The 26,229-nt window shown below is 43.4% G+C and overlaps 1 protein-coding gene across 4 annotated transcripts in view; it reads right to left on the bottom strand.

Annotated features, from left to right (window-relative positions):
* The window catches only part of ITGA6 (integrin subunit alpha 6), an 80,352-nt gene extending 70,997 nt beyond the window's left edge, over positions 1-9,355 (bottom strand). For 3 of the 4 annotated variants that reach the window (XM_025404205.1, XM_025404208.1, XM_025404206.1), the window contains exon 1: positions 7,903-8,312. In XM_025404205.1, coding sequence (XP_025259990.1) covers positions 7,903-8,084 — 182 coding nt within the window. In that variant the 5' untranslated portion in view covers positions 8,085-8,312. Of the gene's footprint in view, positions 1-7,902; positions 8,313-8,402 lie in introns of those variants that run through there. The other variant, XM_025404207.1, reaches the window with a different exon arrangement.
* Between the last annotated feature and the right edge of the window lie 16,874 nt (positions 9,356-26,229).

Raw genomic sequence — 26,229 nt, 5'->3', positions numbered from 1 at the left:
GCTTGTAATCCCAACACTTTGGGAGGCTAAGCCAGGCTGATTGCCACAGTCCGGGAGTTCAAGACCAGCCTGGCCAACATGGTGATATTCTGACTCTACTAAAAACACGAAAAACATTAGCTGGGTGTGGTGCTGCACACTTGTAGTCCCAGCTACTCGGAAGGCAGAGGTAGGAGGATTGCCTAAGCCCAAGAAAGTCAAGGCTGCAGTGAGGTGAAATCGCATCACTACACTCTAGCTTGGGCAAAGAGAATGAGACTCTGTTTTAAAAAAAAAAAAAAGAAAGAAAAAGAAAGAAAACTCTTGGGTTTTGTGTCACAGCAAAGCTGGATTCCTTAGGTCCAATCAACAGGTTTTCAGCACCTTTGATTGGAAAACAATGGCCTTTTTCCTACCTATCTCTAATCTCTCTGGAGCCTTGCAGAATTCTAAACATTTCCATTCCACAACTTTTATTGTTTCGATACCTTTGTTCTAAAGGGACATACATAATCACACTGCCAGTAACAGGCCATCACCCAACAAGATATATCAGGGGAATGGGGCCTAGGGAGGATTTCTTACTACCTTCAGCAAGGAGGAAGGAGAACAGAACAACTCCAAACTCTCAGTGCTGCTGAATGGGGCATCCATACCAGAGGCCAACCATTCCACCCCTTGGCTGTGATTCAGTTGGATAAGGATCCTCTTGTTAACTTTACATCACAATACTTTATCATAATGGCAGCATATCCGCAAGAGAAGGGCTCCTGATTCTGCAAGGACAAAGGAGGTATTTGGTTCAGGAAAGCTTAGGTTCGGTGACATTCTACCCTCTGGGTCTGAAATGTTTATTATCATTTGCGTCTCTCTCTCTCTCAAACACACACACTTAAAACAACCTCAGTACAAATGAACGTCCTTTTCAAAATGAAGAAACCACAGTGACATTGATATCACCGAGCAAAGCAAACACAGCTCTTGGGTAAAGAGGCATTACCGGGTGCTTCCTTACTCTTCAAATCACTAACCAGTGTGCCCCTTTCAAATTATTGCAAAGTTTATTTTTATTTCTATACTCCCAGGCTTAGAAAGCATGTTTCTCTCAAAGGCTTTTCTTACACTATATCTGAAATGGCTTTTCAAAAGTAAGTTTCAGATTGTATGACATGCAAAATATACTAGCCGGTTGGCAAATAAACATGCAAGCGGATACTCATGGCTCCACGTCACGAGTTTTTGCCCTTTGTACTTGCATTTAGTCGTACTTCCTCCCATTCCCCTAATTCAGAACAGTCGTCTTCACCATTTAATTGGTTTGAGACTTAGTTTTCTAAACAGTCTTTTTGCCAATTTAGGATGAGATGAAGCGATAGTGGGACCCAACGTTGGAACCTGGCATGGAGCTGAACTGGGGAGGGTCTGCTGCCACACTGTGGCCTGTAAACAGTCTTCTACAAACACGCCAACCTCGGAATCGGTACGCTGGTTTGAGATCATCTTGCTTTGTTTATCTAAACGGAAAAGCCAGACAGCAGATCTGATGGTGGTTATCAAGCCCTGTTATTAGGTTGACAGGGACCCACGCCGGTGAGAGGCCCATCTACCTGCCCCAGTTCAGGGCTAATTAACAATTAGCCTTTTAACTTAGTTCCAAGAGATCAGTGTCTGTAAATCTAAATGCCAGTTTAACAAACAAACCTGCGAAGGAAACACTACTTCCATACTCTGCCCACATACTTTCCAACCTTAGGCAGTCTTGTCATCAATAATCCACAAGCTCCTTCCTAGCAAACATTAGTGCCAAGCAAAAAACTAAGAAAAATAAATAGTCTTCAAACCTGCCCTGGGTGTCGTGCAAGTTATCCAGCCTCCTAGGGATGGGGGTGTGGGGGTGCTTTCAAGGTCATAGAGGTCTAAGAAGGCCTGGAAACCAGACAGGTGGTATTCCTTAGCAGTAAGCCCATCCTGTAACTGCACCACCCACCCTCCTTGGGTATCCAGCCCGCAGTCACTGCCCCGCCATGTCTGTGCACCCATCTGTCCACTCATCGCTGAACACTGAGACCTCACTGGGATTTATCTATGGCTTAGTGGCTATGAAGGGCTGCTAAGTAGAAGGCACGGCTCTTCTGAGACACACTTTCCAACTGGAGAATGGAATGGAAGAAAGGGAGAATGTACACTTAAACGTGATGAAAACCAAACCTAAAAGGAGAAAGCACACACACAACACAGACCGGGAAGCAGGGAAGATGAAGACTTTAGACCAAGTTTGCCCAACATGCTACGGCCACTGCACCTCTTACAGTCTTGGTTTCCTCACCTATTTAACAAACACAAAGTGTTCCCTCTGGACCAGGACTACTCTAATGTGCGAGGATCCTAGCTTCACAGCTGAAGGCAGGAAGGCCTAGGAAGGTTAGGAATCCTGCACAAAGTCATAGCTAGTCAATGGCAGAAAAGGGTTTGATCCCACCTGGCTCTAGGCTCTGCTCTTAGTCACTACTTTATACTCTGCCTTCTGTGTAGAGGAGAAAAGCTAGTCTGACTCAAACGAAGAAGACTTTGAGAACAGATTCTTGGAGCACGCTTATGGAAACGGATGTAACAGATCTGGGCTGGGCTGAGAATCACACTTTTATAAAAGGTTGCCCAAGTAGTTACCCTGAAGACCAGCCAGGTTTCAGAACCCCTAAGCTTCCTTCCAGATATAAAGTTATTTGATTCCTGAGTTGTACCCAAGCCCAGAAAGGGAAGATGGGCACTGGGGACTGAGACTACATCCACTTCCCACTGCTGCAGTACTTCATCTTTACCATCATCCTCCCAGGAGCCAGTGGGGGTGCTACACAGATTCCCAGATCCCACACTATGGCTCCCAGGCTCACCCCTGGAGTGGGGAAGCAGTCTTCCCACCATCCTACCGAAAGAGTTAAATACATCCAAGATTCCCTTACTATCCTTGAAGAAATAAACCTACTGCTATCAATTCACAAGTGACTTCACACATGTACTACACACTTCCATTTGACTCCCACACTCCCGTCAAGTTGCTCTCAGAAGGATCTCTATTCCACAGCCATCCTTCTCTATCCAGCCTCATAACAACCAACCACCTCAGCAAGTCCTGAATAACCACTGCAATGTAGGTCAGTCTGTATTTCTGGGGTTAGGTTCTAAAGTCTGCCTTTAGGGCAAAAGCCAAGTGTAACTTAAAATCACTCATGAAAATCCCTTAGCTGGAACCCCCGCCTTTGAAAAATCAAAAACCAAGAATTAACTTCTTGTACATTTCTTTGCTAAGCTTATAGCTTCTGTTTCCTCGGAGGCAGAAGACACCGAGGCCTGAGCAAGGAAGGGCGAAGGGTTAAAGAAAGGGATTTCTCCCTCTCCACCCTCAGCAGAAAGAGTTGATTTCACAGGTTAAATTGAGTGTATAATATCAGACTATCTATTGTATTTGCAAGGCATATGCTAGGTGCTAGCAGGCAAAGAAATGAATGTAAGACCCCTGCCCTCACACAACCTATAATCCAGTTGGGAGAGATTAGATCATCTCGTAAAGATAGTGGATATCAGTTAAGCACAAACCATTAGAATTGTCAGACACAACGTGCTACAGACATCCAAAGGAGTTAAGACATTGCTTTAGTGTAGAATGGGGAAATTTTAAACTGATTCTTAAGCTATGATTATATTCTTAAAATGGGCCAATTCAGCACTAAATCAGTGTTTCAGGCACAACTGACCCTGTCATCTAAGCCTACGACAGTATTTTCTGTTTTGTCTCACTATCCCTCTTGAAAATACCAAATAATTCACTGGCCTCACTGTCCACAGTAATATGGTGAGCCGAGGTCTTCAGGGAAGCATGCGTCACAATTCTGGTACTATTTGGTTATTAAAGCTTAAATTAAATCTCAATATATTGTTATGCTAAGAGAGTCTATATAACTGAGAACACAGGATAACCGCTTCTTTATAATAAAGGAATCCTTTTATATAAGCATTTAACCTGACTTCCTCAACAAATTATTTATACCATATAAATATGTTGACCCTTTTTTCCCCCAACCCTGTCATTACTTGGTCTCACACCAGCCTGTGTTAAAATTAAACTTGCCTATTTCTGCTTTCTTGCAGAGTCCTAAGACTTCCTGTAAGTCTCGCTGCCCGTTTTGGCTTTTTCTCTACTCTTAGCATTCAAGGTGACCCAGCAATCCCTGGAAGATGGCCCTGGGCCACATGGCACTCCGAGTGAATAAATGCAAGGAAGCAAGTGCTTAGGTACACATCCTGAATACAGCTCTGATTCTTGGCTAGCTATAGCCACACTTCACTGGGCTTTTTCAGAAGGGAATGGGGCGGGGGCAGGCAAAGAAGGACGGACCCAGAACTTGTTCCAAGGCCAGCTGGAATAGCATCAATAGTAAGAGTCCAGGCATCAATACTTAAATAGATAGCCCTGGCCTATGCATATAGGAAAGCAGTTTGATAAATCAACACAATATAGTACACTTCCAAAATTCAGACGCTTGCCGATTTCTCCAGGTCTGAAGAACATTTCTGGCTTTTCTATTTAAAGATGGTACAAGCATGGGTCAGAGACATCAAATTCAAATCCACATTCTGTTAAGATTCTGCTCAAGCTGAACTTTCAGCTTTGGTTTCTTCATCTGTAAAGAGAGGCAGTTGGACTAGATAATCTCTAGTTCAGAAAATATGATTTTAAGAGACGGAACATGACAAGTCTGAGAAAAGTCAAGAACAAACCTAGTAAGGGTCAGAACAGAAGAGAGAGCGGGCCTGGAGCATTTCTGGAAGACGGTGGTGATCAGAGAGACCCCATAAAGAAAATGACGGTTGGCAGAAATCCAAAATGACTTCATGAAACTATCTCTTATAGATCTCCTTCTTCTAGGTTCTTCCCTGTGGTCATATATAGATCCATCTCTTCCCAGAAGAGCTAAGAGTGATGATTCATAGGCTGGATATACCCACCGTCATCATCATATACCTTCCACCTCTGGAGATGACTCAATCTTAACTACCTAAGAGAAATTAAAGAGTCCAAGGTGCTCAGCCCCTGACCTCAGTCACTCGGCAGACCAACTCGGCTGACCATTGAGTAATCTTTTGGAGTCTGAAACTTCTTTAATATAGAGCCTGAAAACCTGGATGAAGTTTTATGGTATCTACTTCAATTTTATAGTCTCCAAAGCTTTATGAACACCCGACATGTTCTGAGGCTCTCTGACACAATATTATTCTGTCATAAAGTCATAACTAGAGTTTAAAATGTGACTGAATAGTTAAAGGCACTATAGAAAATTTAAACTACAAAAATTTATGATAGGTCTTCTATGATAGTGCATTTATCTGACGGTCCCATGCATCTTTGATATTTTACTTCTCCTTCCTCAAAGTCCCCTGTTCATTAAACTCACTTTTGTTATAAGTCTAATTAAGACCTATTAAAGTTAAGTTGCTTTGAACATGGGTTTCGTAAACATGACTGAGTTTAAAATATCATTACCCCAAAACAATAACCTTTGGCTTTACTCTGAGGCAATCTTACAATCACAGAATGTTTAAGACACCTTGTAAGGTACCTGACACACAGTAGGTACACAATTACTGCTTTTTAAATGATCATTAACAGCTACCATTTAGCAAGTACCCATGCCAGGCAGGCATTAAGCACTTTGCATATTATCTCTTAATCCTCATAATAACCCCAGTAAGCACTAATATCTCCATTTTACAGATAAAGAAATTAAAGCTCAAAGTAAATTAACAGCTGCTAATAAAAGGCCAAGAAGGAATCTCAGCTTAGGTCTCTCTCCCAGCAGGTCCCTGAAAGACCCCCACTGAGTTTTTCCATAGAATTTAGGAAGCTGGTCCAGAAGTTTTCTCAATCTTACTGGCTCTGCCATTTACACCCACATTCTTTACTGTCAAAGGTGACAACTGACCTGTGCTATGGCCTGTGTGTGCTGGTTCTCCTGGGACCAATGCTACTCCTGAAGCTGGAACACTTTACAAAAGCATGGGGGTGGGCAGCACGTGACATAAACCACAGCCTCTTTAAAGCGTGGACACTGCCTTTGGACTCTAGGAAACATACAGTCTTCCTTATATGGGGCCTCTCCCCTCTGTCAGCTGTTAAAAAGAGCATTTCTAGAAGGCACCAGACCCCACTGCAGGCTTATCCTTACCTCGGGAGGAGTTGCCTCAGCTCTAATACCAGAGAAGCCCAGCAGCAGTAACAAGTTTTAGCAAGCATGCTGCTAACCTTCACGACACAGATTCCTGGCAAAGTCACGTTTTGCAAATCTCCACTGCCAGGATATTTCTTGTCCCAGTACGTTCCCTTCACACTTTTTGCTTGAACAAGTATTTCAAGGAAGCCACCGGTTTCAGTGGGCCTCCGGTGCAGAGAGAGAATGCCCAGGAGAATGAATTCCCTCTGCTGGCCCACAATCATTTCTGCACTGACAAGCTCAAATTCTACACACCAAGTATTCCGAGACAATAAATGTCATCCATTATCTGAGTTAACAGGAACCTTTCATTTCAGATTTACAGCTTAACAACAATTATTTCTGAGAGAAAGCAGAGTATAAGCAGCTGGCCAGGCATATAGCCTCAGACCACCCTCCTAGAGCTTCCCCACCCCCAGCTAATTTCCGTGCTTCACCTAGCAGGTGTTATCAGAAAAAAACTACTGACTAAAATTCAGGGGCTGCAACATTCACGAATTCCAAAGTTGTTAACCGCTGAAATCAAGAGGTTTCCTCCAGTTCTAAAATCCATTCGCCTCTCCTAAACACAAAATCTCTTCACTGTGGCTGCACTTTGCTTTCTCCGGTCTGTTGGTCCTGGAAGGTCCTGGTTCAACTCAAGGCCTGGATGGGGAGGGGAGACCTTTTGTTGCTACAGCCTATTTTTCAGTAGCACAGATCAAGAATGCAGCCCCATAGCGATTAAGGCGACTAAGCGCCAAAATACCCTCTCCGGCTTAAATAGCTCGATCATGTGGGAACCAAACACTGTTTAAGAAATAAATAAAAGGAGAGGCCCGTAGTGCCAGTCTCCACTTTCTCCTGGGAGGTTTACCGCTACGGTCGGGGGTTGTCCCTTTCAAACCTTGTTTGCAAAGTCCAGGCTCAGATCGGACATTTTGCTTTAACTAAACCCTTGGCTGTGCCTGCCCAATGCAGGAGCCGAGCGGGTCTCGGGTGCGGCCGAGTACTTTGGGGGCTGGGCACATCACTCAGACTTGTTTTCTCAGCTGATCTAGCCCAGAGAACAGGTGCTTGGTTAATTTCTTTTCTTTTTTTTTTTTCAGGCGCGTAAAAGTATATCCTAAGGAGCGCCCCCGCCTTGCTGGGAAAGTCATGCAGGACACATGGAAAGTGGCTTTCCAACTTGTGCCGGGCGCGCGAGTCTGCGAGGGAGACGGGGTGCACTGAGAGTTTGGAAAGGCCTGAACCATCCTGGAACTACGCTCCCTGCAAACCCACAGCAGAGCTGCGGTGACCCCGCACCCCACCCCCGCCCCAAACACACACGTGAAGCTCAGCAAAGCGTGCCACCTGCCGGGGTCTCAGCAAACATGCCCGGAGGGAAGGACCGGCGGAAAGCACTTTGTTTAAAACAGAAAAAAAAGTAAACTCTCCCGGGGCCCAGCCTAGCCCTCGGGTGCTCCTCCTTCCCGAGCTGAATGGGGGGAGGCGCCGCGCGGAGCGGGTCAGGGCGGGGAGCGGAGTGCGCTGAGCGCTGGGTGCGCCTCCGCCGGCCCGGGCGCGACCCACCGGCCAACTCCTCCCCGGGGCCGGCGGGAACAGGGCGCGCCCTCGCCTCTCCTCGCGCTCAGGCCGGCGCGCCGGTGGGGGTGGGAAGGGTCGGGGAACTCACAGCCGCTTGTCCTCGGGCTGCAGTTGCCAGTGCATGGCCAGCGAGAAGCCGAAGAGGCTCCCAGGGTCCCCATATTTCCGGATCACGTTGTCCTCCTCAGCGTCCAAGTTGAAGGCTGAGCCGAGCCGGGGCAGGAGCCCGGCCGACAGGTAGAGCAGGCACAGCTGCCCCGCGGCAGCCATGGGCGGACGCACGGGGAGGGGAGCGGGGACCTGCAGCGGCCGCCCTGCGCTCCGGACTGAGTCCGAGGCTGCCGCGCTGCTACCGCCGCGGCCACCTTCACCTCCTCTTGCCGCTGCGCCCAGCCCCACCCCCGGGACGGGTCGCGCTCTCCGTCCGGCCGCTCCCCCTCGCGGGCAGCTAGCGACCGCTGAATGAGCCCGTTGTTCTCTGGAGACTCGCAGGCGTTTTATCAAGTGACGAGGACGCCGGCCCCGCCCCTCCCCACCCTCTCGCCCCTCCTTGCGCGCCGGCGGCCCGGCGCACCGCCCGCACCTAACCCGCCGGCTCTCGCCTCTCCAGCCGCCCGGTACCTGCCCGGAAGCCACGACGTAGGAGACCCGGAGGCGAGCTCGCGGCGAAGCAGCCCCACTCCGCCGCCCGCTCTGGAGAGAATTGTGGTTGCCGAGCAGCGCAGAGCAAGGGAGACTTTACTACCCGTTATAAAGAAAAGTGCAGGTGATGCACCGGGCCTCATTGCCTGAGCAGCCTGTTCTCGCAGATGTGGGCCCACGTGCAGATGCATACGTCATTCATTCATTTCTACAGGTGTTTGTGGAGTGCTTAAGGCGTGCCCAACACTTCGGGACTACAGCTGTGTAGACTGTGCTGGGTCCTCAAAGACCTAACCCTCAAAAATGATCACAGCACACACCTTGATCGTGCTGTATAATGTACACAACCCAGCCATTACCTCAATTCATCCTAACAGTCCTACGAGGTGGGTGTTTCTTTTTGCAGATCAGAAAACCGAAGCTCCGCCTTGCCCCCAGATCACCTAGGATTTTGCCCAGGTGACCAGGAGAGCTTGTGGGAGAAGTCACACAAGTCAAGGATAGCTTGTTTAAAGCGGCGCCAGGAGCTCAGGCGATGATGCCTTTCTTTCCTAGCCCCGAACTTTAAGAACTAGTTGTGGCGAGAACTGCTGGGCCAAGAGACAGCTCCGAGTTCTGTGTGGGTGGCATGAAGGCTCCTGCCTCTAGGACATGAGGCGGGGCCCCAGTGAGGTGTTGGCCCTAGGGGCAACCTTATCCTGCGGGGGTTCTTAACCCGAGGAGAGAGAATTCATTCAAGGGTACTGTGAACTTGGATGAGAAAAAATTTACATCTTAATTTTCACTAACCTCTGACATTTAGCATGTTTTGCCATTACGAACGTAGACAACAAACTGCAGTAGCAGTAGGATAAGTATTTATGACTTAGTAATCACTAGAAACCATTGGTTTTACATCACATCACAGTTGTTGCAAATATCTCAGATTACAGTAGTTATTAGACAATTAGCCACATATGTCAATAATGAAGCATATATATTGCTCTAGCAGAAATTTTTAAAAACATTTTGTTAACTGTATTTCAATATTATTGGCTTTTTTGGTAACCTCTTGTGGTTTCTTTTATGTATTTAAAATCCTTATTCTGAGAAGAGGCCCATGGTTTTCAGCAACCTGCCAAAGGGGTCCCATGGCATGAAAAGGTTGGGACGTGCTGGGCTGAAGCCTCTGGAGTGCCTTGGGGAGCCCTCTTTGGAATCTGACATCCCTGCATTGGAAACACAAGCAGGGTGCAGCCCCAGGAAACAGCAGGAGCTGTGTGTGCACAGGGGTAGGGGGTGTCCTCTTCTTCACCTCAAGGAGTATTGAAGGGAACAGCATGTGCCACTCAGAAAAGCTGCGTGAACATCATCAAGGGTCCCCATAGGTGGTAGCAGCTGCCAGAGTAAGTCCCTCAGCATATTAGGGGTGTTTACCACTTCCTTTCCAATCAGTAACTCCAGTCAATTACAGTCCAAAGTGGGGTGCAGTGGGTTTAAATTCAGTAGATGATTTTGGAGAGCACACAGTTTTAACGAATACATCTTGATAAAGTTGAGAAACTATTGGAGAAATAATCTAGTAAACTAGGAAGTATTTGTAAAGTGATTTTTCATGCAAATAAGTTGCAAGTTAGCCTTTTCCCTTCATGTAAAATATGTACTATTCCAGAGAGATGGGGTCCACACTGTGTAGCCATAGTATAATGAACCTCACTGCAGAGTGTACTCAGCCAGGAGCCAGTGATGTGGCTGTAATGGTTGCTGAAATATTCCGAATTGGTTGATAAAAGCTGCTGCCCTTAGCTTCTTACGGGCAACCATCCCTGCCCTCTCCATTTTCCTGGGACTAAGCAACTTCCTCACAGCCTAGCAAATGAAAGTTTAAGCCCTTAAGCCCTGGTGCAGCAAGGGCTCCTTCTGCTTGGATAGCCCCATGTCATACCAGCTGTTAACTATTCTGAATATCACCCCTTGCTTCTAAGAGGAATTCTGTGGACCATTCATTCCTGTCTTCCCAAGATGTGTTCAGTGGATGATGTATGAATGACCAGAGTTATTTATTTCATCCCAAACACAGATTGCGCTCAAATTGAAATTCTAAATAATATTAAATTTAAATATCACAACTACATGTATAGCACTACTGAAGCAAATTATGCTTGTGTGGGAAGAGGTTCAGATAAAGAAAAACAAGGCTGGGAGTCTTGTTCTGGGATATGTCAAGTGCCCATCGCAAATGGAAAACTTATTAGCCCAAGTCTCCTGCCTACTTGAAGTTGACTCAAACTCTCACTCTTAACATAGATGCCAAAGGTACTTGAAGTTGAGTCAAACCCTCACTCTTGACATAATTTATTTGAAGATTGTCAGCTCCTTCTGACTATAACAATCACATTTTGGCCAGGCGCGGTGGCTCATGCCTATAATCCTGGCACTTTGGGAGGTCAAGGTGGGCGGATCACCTGAGGTCAGGAGTTCTGGCCAAAATGGTGAGAGCCCCCAGCACCCCCCCACACCCTGTCTCTACTAAAAATACAAAAAGCCGGGTCTAGTGGTGGGCACCTGTAATCCCAGCTACTTGGGAGGCCAAGGCTCGAGAATCACTTGAAATGGGGAGACAGAGGTTGCAGTAAGCCGAGATTGTGCCACTCTACTCCAGACTGGGTGACACAGCAAGACTCTGACGGGAAAAAAAAAAAAAAAAAATCAAGTTTTGTGACTCAGTCGTTTTTTCCATGGTAAAATAGAGTTGAGTGTTTTACAAAAGTGTCTTACAAAAAGGAGGTTTAGAGGTCATTCTGGATCCACAGAGGACATGTCAATCACTGGGGCCAAAGGAATAAAAGAATTCAGAGCCCTAAAAAATTAAAGACCTGGGGAGGGAGTACACAGTTTTAATGGGGAAAACAAAATCTGGGACAGGAAGATACTTGACTAGAACCAAAGGGAGAGAGACAGCTTGGTGATAAAGGTGTGCTGAGTATATAGGGCACAGGGCATATGCGTGTGTGTGTGTGTGCTAGCACACATGCCTACAAAATATATGCACGGTGCAAGAAGGGCCCTACAAATCCAGTTAACTGGCAAAACTGCATCTAAAAAAATGCTGACTAGAAAACAAAATAACACATCACAGAAGAAACTTCTATAAACTGAACACTTTTACTTAAAAGGCAGTGAAAGCTATGAATAGAGGCATTTGCTCAGGTGAGAGCTTTTGAATTCTTATGTTTTACCAGTACACTCTTCAAAATAAAATTACCTATTTGTCCTATAGCCCACTGTCTGTAGGGGAGCTTTCAAAATAATTTTAAAATATTGTTCACTCATGGAGAAGTCTGAAGAATCCGTGTCATGCCTAATATATTTTCCATTCCCTGAGACCTACTTTAATCATTTCGTTATCAAGTTCACTATTATATTGACTTAATCATCACCAACAGCAGACAATATATTTGCTTTTTTCATGCAACATAAAAACTACTTATTGGGCCGGATGTGGTGCCTCATGCCTGTAATCCCAGTACTTCTGGAGGCTGAGGCAGGCAGATCACCTGAAGTCAGGAGTTCGAGACCAGCCTGGCCAACTTGGCGAAACCCCATCTCTACTAAAAATACAGAAATGAGCCGGGCGTGGTGGTGGTGCCATAATTTCAGCTACTCAGGAGGCTGAGGCAGGAGAATTGCTTGAACCCAGGAGGCAGAGGTTGCAGTGAGCCTAGATCGTACCACTGCACTCCAGCCTGGGCGACAGAGCAAGACTCCATCTCAAGAAACTAGTTATTGAAAACATCTCTTTATTCTCCTTCTGTGGTTACATTATCCCAACAGTTTTACCTATTTCCTGGAACCCTCTAATGTGAGGCCATCCATGAGAGTGGGTAGCACATGGTCTCTGGAACCCGAGTTCCTTATTTCGGATCCTGCCTCTGCTCCACACTGGCCACATGGGCATTTAATCTCTCCATGTCTCAGTTTTCCCAGCTGTAAAGTGGAAATAATGACATGTCATCTACCCCTCAGTAGTTGCCTTTTCTTAAGGATTAGTAGAGTTGATGTTATCTAAAGCCCTTAGAATGTTGCATCGAAACCAGAGCTCCCACCTGTGTACAGTCTTTCAAGATATGGCTTTTATGAGCTATGCATTGACCACAATATACTTATAGTTTCGTGAACTAAACTTAATAAACTAGGCATTCTTCTATTCAATGGCAGATTTTTTGTTCCAGAGAAAGAAAGAGTTTTCCCATACTGTTTTTTTGTCTTTTTATATTAGTGTTCAGAGTTTTCTCTTCTACACTGAAACTTCATGCTTTTGTGTTTAAAAAAAAAAAAAGTGACACTTTATTCACTCTAAGTCACAGACCATTTAATAGGGGCAAACCTGCCTTTGGTTGGGATCAGGAGACTCCATACTGCCAGCTGTTCCTTATAACACCCAGATCTATTTTGAAGTAAATTGCATTTCAGTGTTCCTAATTCACTTACAATGAGCTCATTAAAATGTGACGTATTTCACGCTGCCATTTTAGGTGGGCAAACTTTTTTCAAGTTTGTTTTGAGGGAATTTTTGTAAACCAGGAAGCCACATTTTGCCAGCCAGAAATAAACTCCAACCTTAAATGAATCAAGTTAAATCTAAAACTGAGTTCACAGGGCTGGGGTGAAATCCCCCACCTGGCAAATTTGGTTTTCCATCCCCACCTTCATTAGAAACAAACGTGAAGCTATGTACATCTCATGCCACACACAATGCACTCTTGAAAGACCAAAGATGGAGTAGACATTTTAAAATTAAGTTCTTTAAAGAAAAAAATTCATTGCTTTCTATAAAAATGTCTTCTGTGGAAAAAAAAAAAAAAGGCTGATTTTGAGTTAGGACTTAAACCAGTGATGTGTGGAGTGTATTAGGTGAGATTAAAGCAAACACGCTTAGACTCACCCTCTTCCTGACTGAGGGCTTAGAGCAAGTTACCCAACTTCTTTAGGACTCAATTTTTTTTTTTTTAGACTGAGTCTCGCTCTGTCGCCCAGGATGGAGTGTGATGGTGCGATCTCGGTTCACTGCAACCTCCGCCTCCCGGGTTCAAGCGATTCTCCTTCCTCAGCGTCCTAAGCAGCTAGGATTACAGGTGTGTACTACCATGCCCGGCTAATTTTTGTATTTTTAGTAGAGACGGGGTTTCACCATGTTGGTCAGGATGGTCTCGAACTCCTGACCTCATGATCTGCCCACCTTGGCCTCCCAAAGTGCTGAGATTACAGGCATGAGCCACCTCACCTGGCCTAGGACTCAATTTTCTAATCTGTAAAATAGAATTCTTACCTCATCAGGTTGTTACAAGGATTAAATGAGATTATGTGAGGTATGTAGTACAATGTCCACTATTAAATGCGTGCTGAATAAAATAGTAGCTGTGAAAATTAAGGTGAAGAAAGCATACTAGTAAATATAACAAGAGAGGACTTCAAATAATGGAGATTAAACATAGGGAGAGGGAATATGCAAATGAGATTACTTGTGCTCCATATTCACGTCATTTAAATGGTCAGGATAAACTATTCCTTATCATTATAGCTTGGCAAATATAGTCGTCTCTCAGTATACACAAGGGGTTGGTTCCAGGACCCCTGCACATAACCAAAATCCATGCATATCAAATCCTGAAGTCTGCCCTGAAAATCTGCATGTAGACAAAGTCGGTCCTCCACATTTGCTGGATTCATCCTGCAAATACTGTATTTTCAATCTAAGAGTTTGTTTGAAAAAATCCATGTGTAAGTGGGCCCCTGTGGTTCAATCCCATGTTGTTAGAGGGCCATCTATAATCTCTGTCATATGATAGTTTCCTGGTGCCAAGATCTGCATAAAAACAAGTTTGTGCTTCACTGTGGGTCTGAACCATTTCTGTCTTTTGCCAGGATTTGGAGAAGTAACAGTGGGTCCCAAACTCTGTGTCCACCTGAACTTCAGAAGAGACAAACAGTCCAGAGGACAAGCCAGCTAGGTGGCCTGGGGGGATACAGAGACAAAAGCAGAGGGACATTACTGAACACGTCCTTATCACCCCCTGCTCAGCCGATGAGAATGTTAGCGCTATGAATTATCCCAAATCACAGCCAACTTATCATTATTTTGTTTGGAGCTTTATCTTCTTGAATACATCTTGCTGCTAATATTAAAGCAGCTTATACTACTTAAAATAAGCTGACAGGATGGTTACGAGAACATGTCACTTGATAGGGAAATTGAATCTTGAACTTTAAAATTTCTTCAACATTTTTTAATCTGGAAAGCAAGTCACTGGCACATGAAAAGTTAAGTAGTCACTATATTTATGTGTCCCTTCTTATGGCACATTAACAAAACATTTGAAGCAATGCAATAAATTCTGCCCTGTGAACACACTACTCTATAGAACAAATAACAAAGAGGAAAAGAACGTAGAAATCTGAACCACCTAATAGCCGAGAATGTCCCTATTGCAATGGCTTTGTTGTCCCAGATCACATGCCCAAAAGTGAAGGGCCAAACGTTTCTGCATTATACAACATATTTCTGAACTTTCCCTGGTGAAACAGGAGAAAAATGCGTTCACAGATACTTATATCACATTTCATGTTCAAAAATCTTTTCAAACACTAAAGTCAGTGCATCTCCACGAAGCAAAAGCCAGTGTCCTAATTTTATGCCTGGAGACACTAAAGCAGGGACTTTTCCTAAAAAGAATGTCAGTTTCTCTGACCAAATTAAAATTTGGGATTTCCCGACTTCTGATTTCATAACCCAGACCACTCCATTGAACCCTTCTTCAGCCTTGGCAGACAAATTCTCCATGGAGACCAAATCTCCTGCTTCCCAAACAAGGAACTGTAGCAGTTTGCAAAGTGTGATCTTGAGCCAATGTGTTTTCTGGCAGGGGAAAAAAACACCAGTAACACGTTGTCAGTTAGGTTGGGATGTTCAGGCGTTATAAACACATGCTACTTGTTCATCCTGCTTACAGAAGGATGCAAAGCACAGAAAGGCTACTTAGGGGGATTTGTGCCCCCACTTAATCCAATAAACCAGAGTGAATTTTTTCAGCCTTGGACCCTACTAGGAAATAGAGCCTCCAATCCATTGCCCCAGAAGTTTACTTTCCCTGAGTAGCCAACCCACCCCAGTTGCTGCTGGTTACAGAAACAGTTGGGTAAATGCCACGTTGGTTTAAAAGGAGGTAAGAGTATGGGAGACAGTCACCTCTTTGATTTTGAAGGGCTTTTAGAATTTCCTAATTTACACTCTGTAAATAACCAAAATGCATCTATTTCTCTGAGACTTTCCTTATGTGCTGACTACAGTCAGCTAGCGATGTCTTTAGTGCTTATAAACAGTTCTCATCTGTATTTTTAAAATAATTCAAATGCAGGGAAAATAAATTGAGTGTTATGTGTATTTTGAAAATATACTCCAAAGTTGAAACATTTTCAAATGTTAATTAAAAGGATTTATAGCTATAGATTATACTCCAGCCATCAGCCACTTATATAACAGTGAAACAGTAAAAGAACTAACATAGCAAACTTCATTTTTAAAGAGCCTTTAGCCTGCACGTAAGCTAGGATAATTTTAGAGCACTGAGAAAATATGCAAAAACAACAATCATGTAGTTTTGCAACTAACTCTGGGATTAAAGGGAAAGTATGTAAACAATTAACTATGTTCTGTTAAAGATTTATATGAGTGTTGTGACCTGACCAAGACAGAGTTGTTCCCAGCCTCCTCAGACCATCATTGGCGTCCAGATGTCTATGGTCATTGGTCACCTCTTGATCCCAACCCTCTCTTCTTCCCTCTGCCTTTAACATAAAAAGAACCTGGAATTTGTACTGACTTAAGATGGTACTTTAGGATGCTAGTCCACCATCTTCTCTGTTTACTGAATCTCCAAATAAACCTGCTTTTCCTCCCACCAACTCTTGCCTCTCAAATTTTGGCTTTTGGGCAGCAAGTAGCAGAATCTAGGTTTGGTTACACTTACGATAAATTCAAAGCGGAAGGTGGGCATTAAGTAGACACTCTTTCCATCTGCCCCAGCTCTCCCTTCCTAGTCAACAGTCTGCATATCCCTCTCTCTTATCTCACACTGAAGGACACTGTGATTTATTTGCCTACATAGATGCCTATTATTAAATCCTTAGTTCCTTCAGAGTAGGGACTATGCCTTGGTCATTTTTCTATGCCTGATGCCAAACACTGGCCCTAGAGTACAGAAGCTACCAAACAATCACTATGTTACCAAAGGGTTTTTACCAATCATCATTTTTATGCCAGAAGACTTCTTTGAACTTGAAAGGATTTTTTGTTGTTGTCGTTATTTTTAGAAAATGTGTCATCCTTGCATTACATTCTTAAAATGGAGCATACCCAACAGTGTACTTTATCCAAAGGGTACATGCTGTCTACATAGGTAATTCTCATGGAAATGAAAAACTGCATCAAGTCAGCTGATTACCAAGGCACCATTTTGGACTTAAGGTCTCTGGTGCTATAATGCTGTCAACAATCCAAAGATATCGAGGAAAAAGTTAAGATGAGCTGCATAATCTAGAATGGAAATTCCTAGCGCAGGACTTTGGGGAGGTTGGAGGGAAAATGGGGAGAGGAGGGTAGATTGGAAAGGGGGCCATGATGACCACAAATTGAGAAGCCCTTTGAACAAAGCAGCAGAGTTCTGGGAGGGGTAGATTCCCTAAATTGGGTAATGTATTTGTTTCACTCTTTGGTCTCCTGTGCCAAGATACCTATAAAGCTACCATCTTCAGTGTGTCCCATCATTTAGTCACCATACAAAGACATGGTAACATGAACTGGAAAGTAAATGGTTGAGATGATGGACTCCTCTAATCATTTCTCCCTCCATTGTCCAACCCACCCAATGGTAAATAACTGGGTCAGTCTCTGAACCCTGCCCTATCCCTATTCTAACTGTACATATCCAGATGGTAAGAGGCTCAATGCCAGCAAGGTCTTCTCAGGAAAATATTTGGGAGAAAGCATACATTGAGTATCACAGCAGACATGGCTGAGGTTTATGAGCTTGGAGAATACTTCAAGTGTGCCTTTTCATTGCAATGAAAATGAAAAGACTGAAGGAAATGGCCTCTGTTCACATCTGCAAGGATGATATAATATCCTTCAAAGCCACAGCTATAGTGTACACAGAATTCTGTAGACATCGGAGATGTGTGAAGGAGTATGGTTATAGTATGAGATAGCAGACCATGATGCGAGGAATGGGAAGAGGCATCCAATGTGTGAGTCCCAGAATTTAATATTTATGGGCTCTGTTGTTTTACCTAAACATCAATTTTCTCTGTGATTTATTCAAGCTTGACAGTAAAATTTCCAGCCAAGAGTTATCCATTTGAAAGCTAGGTTATTACTCCCAGTCATATATTCCATTTAATGGATCTCTCAAGTGTACTGAATATTATTAAGTACTGAGTTCATGATAGAATTAAAAGCCATGGGCCAGGCGCAGTGACTTATATCTGTAATCCCAGCACTTTGGGAGGCCGAGGTGGAGGGATCACTTGAGGTCACTTCGAGACCAGCCTGGCCAACATGGTGAAATCCCGTCTCTACTAAAAATACAAAAAATTAGCTGGGTGTGGTGGTAGGCACCTGTAATGCCAGCTACTCGGGAGGCTGAGGCATGACAATTGCTTGAACCCAGGAGGTGGAAGTTGCAGTGAGCCGAGATTGGGCCACTGCACTCCAGCCTGGGTGACACAGAAAAAGTCTGTCTCAAAAAAAAAAAAAAAAAAAAAAAAAGATTTAAAAGCCATGTTGGTGGGGAGAAGAGCACCAACAAAACCAAATTTAGAGCCTATGTTCTAAGAAAAACCAAGCCTGGCAGAGAATATGGCATCTTTTGAATAAGGAATATGCCTTTTTTTTTTTTTTAATTTGGGATTATGTGAAGGTTTCTATAGAAAAGAAACCTTTTTATTTTCCATTTTTGGGTAAGATAAATGAAAAATGACTTGATTTAGAATACTGAATTCTTTTTCTAAGGTCAAAAGAAAGTGTTTGAGGCAGATTCAAGATGGCTACAGATTTTTTGACACTCCTCTCATTAAGAAGTGGGGTCTACCTCCCTTTCCCTTGAATCTGAACTGGCCTTAGTGACTTTCTTGACCAACAGAAATTAGCAGACATGATGACCTGGGAATTTCAGGATTGAAATATAAGAAATCTCATGTCTTATTCCTGGGACTCTTGGGAATGCATTCTTGAACCTTGAGCCACCATGTAAGAAGCCCAGCTTCCATGGTGGAGTAAATATGAGGCCACATGGAAAGGGAGAGGTCCAACTGAGCCCACCCTGCTAGCTGTCCAGGCCAAGGCTGTGGAAGTGAAGCTGTCTTGGAATCTACAAACCTGCCTACCCACCGGTTGAATAACCGAGTATCCCCAGCTGACACTAAATGGAGCAGAAGAACCACCCAGCCTGAATCACAGACTCACAGACTCACAGAATTAAGAGGTATTTATAAAATGGTTATTGCTTCAAGCCACTAAGTTTTAGGACAGTCTATGATGAAGCAATGGATAGCCAAAACAGATATGGTGTAAAGTTCCCACAAGGGACTCTTCTGATGGTAGCTGTCAGCTTCTATTCAGCTGGCCACCTCCTCTGCCATTGTCACAGTGGGAGCAAGTCTGAGTGCTAGGCCAGGGTCTACAAAGAAATTGAGTCATGCTCTTTGAGAAGTGAGATCAGTTATGCTGGCTAAAAAGGGACTAAAAATTGGGGGTGATGACTTTATGGCTCCATGACTAATTCCTAACCACTCAATAATAGGTCCAAGGCATGTGCCACTGGGATAGGTTTTACACACTTCCCCCAAGCCTCTTGTTTAGGGTGGGGATGGGAGATAGCTGGAAACAAAAGCCGCTCTGTCTGACATCGTGTGGTTGGTGATGGCTTCCATGGATCCACACAGTGCTCTCTGACCCACTTCATCTTTATTTTAAAGAGTCTTTTCTAATCCTTAGTTGTTGTTAGCGTTAAACATATCTATGATCACAAAGAATCTGAAAACAGCACTGTAGAGTTTCTGGTGGGCAGGAGGGCAAGTCCCAAAGTGTCAATTCAACACGGAGCCTAAGAACTCTAGTACAAGGGAGGCACAAACTTAAAAGTTCTTCCACCAAAGTCTCAGCCTCCCTCTTCATTAAAGATTTTGTGTGTTTTCCCCCCTCTCCAGCTCTAGTTTCATTTTGTGAAAAGGTTCACTGCCTTATGTGCCATGAGCAGACAGGCTTATCGAATGAACTGTAAATCTAATCAGTTTGGCTCAGGGGTTTCATGGGAGCCATGTAAACAATAGCTGGAGTTGTGTTAAGCTTCAGTGACTCCAACTGATTCCCAGTTTGGTTCATTTGTGAAGAACAGTTGGAGATACAAAGCCAAGCCCATTAATTTCTAAAGAGCAATTCTAAGAGAGGAATGAGCTGTCATCCCCAGAAGATTTTCACTCCGAGCTCTAACTACAGGATTTTATTTATGGCATAAGGTGTGTCTTCCAGTTACTGTTTCCTTCCATTTCTCCAATATTCTGTATTTCTAAGGCGATCCTGGCAACTCTTGTTGAAATTGGAATCCTGTGGAGGAATTGAGCAGAGAACTTCTCCAAGTTCCTATAGTCTCTAAAATAGTGATCAAAGTATGGTCCTGGATCCCCCACCTGTGTTTTCTTTAAAATGTAATTGTGCCCTAGGTTACTTCTGACAAATGGACTTAATTAGTTTCAGTTCTAGTTCTCATTCAATACTTTTACAGAAACATATTTTTTATTTTAATTTCACTCTCAAGACTGTAAAGTTTATATAGTTATAGTGCTGAAGTCACACCAGTTTTTAATCTCCCAAATTCACACATACTTAGTTTCCAGATGGAAAAATGAATATTCACCACAGGTCTATTAGGAATGCCAATTTCCCATCACTCCCTAGCACTGGGCGATGCAGTTATAATACTGTGTTAATTTAAGACATCTTCTGGTCCTCTGAGCCTTGTATTTACATACTAGCTGAAACTGCAAGTGGAAATGAATGGAGCTGATGATATTTGCCTTATCCCAATCTTTCTGTGAGGAGGAGAAAAACACTTGTGCTTCAGATAAGCAGATGTGAAAACACTTCTCACTAATCAAAATGTTTACCACTAGGTTATGAGAGGCTGCCTTTTTAGAGGCAGTGAACCTGATATGTATACTTAGCAATATCAGTCTATTTAGTTTGACAAAACCTTAGAGCAGAATTTTTGCAGCTTAGTTCAGGATGATCACTAGCAAAGCCACACTTCATTTTTTGTTGAACTCAGATCCAAGAAGGCCTGGTGTGTCTATTTCAGTATAGACTCTCACACCAATATATTTATGCTTCAAGTCACTACACGCAGAAGTGATGCGGCGGGGGGAATGCAAAGAACATCACTGTAAGATTCACAGAATGATCTTTGTAAAATATTTTATATTGAATTGAGGAAACTTTCACTGGAATTAATTAAATTAAGTCTCTAATATTCTGGAAGACAGTAAAAATCATGCAATTGTTCTCAATTTGATCCCAGGCAGTTGGAAGTATTCATAATAGGAAATTCATGAAATAATACATATGAAGATGACAGAAAATTACCAATGTGATTCTGTAAAGAGCTTGGCACAGCAACTTGTCTAATTTCTTTCTATAATAAAATTATGGCCACATAGACTGATAGAAAGTGACTAGGAAATCCATCTGTATTTTCTTGATTAAGACCATTGTGCTAGAAAGTTAAATACTGCATGTTCTCACTCATATGTGGAAGCTAAAAATGAGTTGATCTCATAGAAGTAAAAGTAGAACAGAGGTGACTAGAGGCTCAGAAAAGGAGGGGGAAGGCAGTCATAGGGAGAGATTTGTTAAAGGATACAAAATTACAGCTAGATAGGAGGAATAAATTCTGGCGTTCTATATCAGTGTAGGATGTCTACAATCAATAACATATAGATTCAAATAGCTAGAAAGAGGATACTAAATGTTCCCAAAGCAAAGAAATGATGTTTGACATGATGAATATGGTAATTACCCTATACCATGATACATTATATGTATTGAAACATGTCTGTTATATGTACAGTTATTGTCAATTTAAAAAAATAAAATTTTAAAAATGGCTTAATAAAAAGACCACTGTGATTGTAAAATTCACAGAACTCTGCCTGAAACTAGCTTAAGCTATATAGTTGGTATTCAACAAAAGGTTATGGAATTAATTGTGATAATGTAACTATTTTTTAGAGTATTTACCTTGCAGTAGATACTGTTCAAAACATTTTACGTTGATTAGTTCTTTAAATCCTCACAATAGCCTGTCTCATAAATACTCTTAGTGGTGCCATTTTATATACAAGAAAAGTGAGGAGCAGTGGGGTCACATAAGCCCCCCACATGATACAGCTCAGAAGTGTTGAAGCCAGGACTTGATCCCAGGCAAGCTGGCTCCAGAGCCTGTGCAAGCAACCCTCACTCTCAACTGCTTCCCAGAACCTGGGACTCTATAGGTTGCCAATCAAGAAAAAGTATACTCTTTGACTTTATTTTGGTATGAGTTACAGTTATGGCTTATGGATTCAACCCAAAAGGTAGTAGTGTTCCGTGGGACAGTATCCACCTGGGATATTCAGAAAAAAGTCTCATGGAGTTCATTTGTACAATCGATCTTATTTAATATCAGTATTTATTAGGTAGATAAAAAGTGTTAGAATATATGCCCCCGACTTTTATATGACAAGAAATTTAGAAGAATTAATATTCTGGGAGATAATGAAAATTCACTCTCAGAAAGTGGGGAGAATAGTTCTATGAAGACTATTCAGTTCACTTAGGATGTACCAGATATTTATCAATCACAGTACCTGATAGTTGCTCCCAGCTGCATGTTCTTTGAATGACAATTTCACATGCCCAGCACGATAAGGGACATAGGTGAACACCTGAACCAAGGTGCTGGGTCACTCTTGAGCCTCAGTCACTCCACAGGCTGGAATGAAAAAATGAGCTGGTCCTATCAAATCCTCACTCGTGGGAATTTGCTTTGAAAGACAGAATGACTAAGTTGGCAACCATAACTTAAGCTGGAAAGTTATGACGTGGGGAAAGGAGAAGAGAGATCACTGTGACCAAGTGCATGTGCAAGCCAAGGCCACGGAGGACAGGAGCTTTGAGGGAGCAGAGCAAGGTTGTCACTGTAGAGACACGAATGAGATAGAAATGTAGAATGAAAGAGAATAGGGGAACAGGAGGAGACACACATGAATGAACATGAGAGGCTGGCAGTGGCCCTGTGCCAAGCTGTCAAGATTTCTGTGGCTCTCAGGTTCCGTTGTGGTCCACAAGGACCCTTACAACAAGCCCCATGACCTTAGATAACTCAAGAGGGTCTCTATTCCTTGTGAACAGAAAAACCTAATGCAAAAAGTAGATGAATAAGAATGGTTAACTTTTGGGCAGAATCCTTCCACCCAAAAAATAAGTTAAGGAAATATTAATGTGGAAAAAGAAAAATGACCTAAAATTAAGAATAATTTACCTATGTGGGAGCATTGTTTAAAAAACCCAATATAATGTTGGCCTATATGAAAATGAATGCATTTATAAATCATGATTTTCAAAGAGCTGGGGTTTTTGTTCTCTTAAAGTCAGATCTTACATAGCACACCGTCTCATTTTAGTCATCCTTTGAAGAAAAGACATAGGGCTTCTGACAAGGGTTCCAATAATAATCAAAATTATTAAGGTATGGCTTATAAGTAAAGGCACAGGGAATTGGTGCTATGTGGTCTAGAGAGAAGAAAGCTAATGGTGATTTCTCTTTTATCTTTAAGAATATTGGCTGAGGTGTGAGGATTTCTTGAGCCCTGGTGTTCGAGACCAGCCTGAGCAACATAGTGAGACCTTGTCTCTACAAAAAATAATAACAATAAATTAGCTGGGCATGGTGGCACTTCCCTGCAGTCCCAGCTACTTGGGAGGCTGAGGTGGGAGGAAGGATTGCTTGAGCTGGCGAGGTCAAGGCTGCAGTGAGCCGAGATTATGCCCCTGCACTCCAGCTGGGGCAACAGAGCAAGACTCTGTCTCTTTATTTTAAAAAAAAAAAAAAATGGAAGAAGCTGGGCATGGTGTCTCACATCTGTAATCCCAGTACTTTGGGAGGTCAAGGCAGGAGGATCACTGAGCTCAGGAGTTCAAGACCAGCCTGGACAACATAGTAAGACTCTGTCTCTACAAAATGAATAATAAACAAACAAACAAACAAACTGGGTGTTGTGGCATGCTCCTGTAGTCCCAGCTACTCAGGACGCTGAGGTGGGAGGGTCACTTGAGCCTGGGAGGTCGAGGCAGCAGTGACCCATGATCATGCCATTAAACTCCAGCTTGGGCAAGATCCTCTCTCTCAAAAAAAAAAAAAAAAAAATATATATATATATATATATATATATAGTGGGTGTTATATATATATATGGTGGGTGTTATATATATATATGGTATATATATAGAGTGTGTGTGTGTGTGTATATATATATGGTTTTAACCACTGACCACATTTATCTCTTTTATTCATAGAAGTAAAACTAAGCTTTAGTCAAAGCTTTTCTGTCAAACATGAGGGGCAATCTGTTGACAGCCTGCAAAAGAAGACCCAGAACTCCTTAGTCCTGGAGATAGACATTCAGGAAAGAATTTAGAAACACCTGGAAGTCTTGGATGGTTGGCAGATAGGGCTCAGCAGGTTTTTTTTTGTCTTTGGAACTGAATTGCAGATAGGAAAATACACAACGTTCATCCATGAGTGCCATGGGAAGTCATGAGTCAGATAAGAAGGAAGAACGGGAGTATAGAAAAAACGAGGAAAAAGAAACAAACAAAGAAGGGAAGGCTTGGCCGGGCGCGGTGGCTCAAGCCTGTAATCCCAGCACTTTGGGAGGCCAAGACGGGTGGATCACGAGGTTAGGAGATCGAGATCATCCTGGCTAACACGGTGAAACCCCGTCTCTACTAAAAAATACAAAAAACTAGCTGGGCGAGGTGGCGGGCGCCTGTAGTCCCAGCTACTCGGGAGGCTGAGGCAGGAGAATGGCGTGAACCGGTAAGGCGGAGCTTGAAGTGAGCTGAGATCCGGCCACCGCACTCCAGCCTGGGCGACAGAGCGAGACTCTGTCTCAAAAAAAAAAAAAAAAAAAAGAAGGGAAGGCTGTCAGAGGCTGTCAGAGGAGGTGTTCAAGTTAACATTCACTTTCAGGATGAGGTCTGAAGGCCACTCTGACCTCTCTTATTTTGTACAATGTATATGTAATGGGCTGGTCATCATCAAATCACATCCATGCTTAAAAGTGACTCAAGTTGAGTCTGACATATAGAGTGGCCAGGTGTTTGGGCACTTCATGTGCAGTTTCCCTTCCCCACTCTCCACAAGACTTCCTTGGGACAGATTCCATACCTGAGGGAATCAGGCCAAGACCAAGTGAGTCATCAGCTTACTTCAGGAACCCACCCGCTCACTCCAGAGTGGCCCCATCAGAGCAGGAATGGCTTGGCCAGAAGAACATCACTGAGGGTGCCACCCTGTACCACCTCTGCCCGTGAGCTAGGAGTAATTTAAAGGAAAATGGGTGACATGGCCCTTATTTCTAAGGTGCTGCACTGATGAAGAGAAACTTGAAGGCAGACTTGTCTCCATGTGGGAGCAAGGAGTACAAGATCTTAATCCCAAATACATACTTGTTTCATGAGAAACCCCGAGCCCTCCATGTCTCTTGGTCCTCCCTCTCCCATCCTTATAAAGCAGGTTGGGCTGACTTTTCTCTGACGGACATGTCATACACACATAACATAAAACATAGACCTATATGACTACATATATGACTATGACCGAGTTGCTATGTTTACTTAAGTTGGGCTTTTTAAAAAAGGATGAGGCTGGGCATGGTGGCTTATGCTTATAAATCCCAGTACTTTGGGAAGTTAAGCCAGGAAGATTGCTTAGACCAGGAGTTTGAGATCAGCCCTGGAAATTTAGTGAGATCCTGACTCTACCACAAAAAAATTTAAAAACTAAAAAAATTAGCTGAGCACAGTGGCATGCACCTGTAGTCCCAGCTACTCAGGAGGCTGAGGCAGGAGGCTCCCTTAATCCCAGGAGTTCAAGATTACAGTGAGCTATGATGACCCTATTGCACTCCAGTCTGGGTGACACAGCAAGACCTTGTCTCAATCCATCAATCAATAAGGACAAGAAAGGAACTATATGGTACTCACTACTCAAAATTCTTGGTTTAGTAACCACTTCAAAGGTCATAAGGATTTTTGTGCCAAAAGAGACCTTAGAGATCATGTAAAATTCAGTCTTCTCCTCTGCATAGAGTTAAGGAAACTCAGACCCATAAAGGATAAGGGGCAGAGCCAGGCCCAGCTTGTGAGTCTCCCTAATCCTAGCAAGTACTTTCCCCAGAAAACTAGATTAAAATGAAAGTAGCATGTTCTTCTTCTCAACATCACAACACAGTAGGATTCATAGGGTTCTGCAGTGGCAAACAAATCATGCAGTTGTAGATCAAACACTTCACAGAGGCTGAGGCAATTCCATGGCTTTCCGCTGAGGCTGGATCCTCTGCCTTAATGCGGCACAGTAATCACCAGTCACTGCCACCAAGGTTCCATACAAGGGCTTGCAATCTGCCTGGTTTCGCACCATTT

The sequence above is a fragment of the Theropithecus gelada genome, chromosome 12 (assembly GCF_003255815.1).
Source record: "Theropithecus gelada isolate Dixy chromosome 12, Tgel_1.0, whole genome shotgun sequence".
Classification (NCBI taxonomy): Eukaryota; Metazoa; Chordata; class Mammalia; order Primates; family Cercopithecidae; genus Theropithecus; species Theropithecus gelada.
Note: the sequence above shows the minus strand (reverse complement) of the source record. Positions and strands in the feature narration are given on the sequence as shown.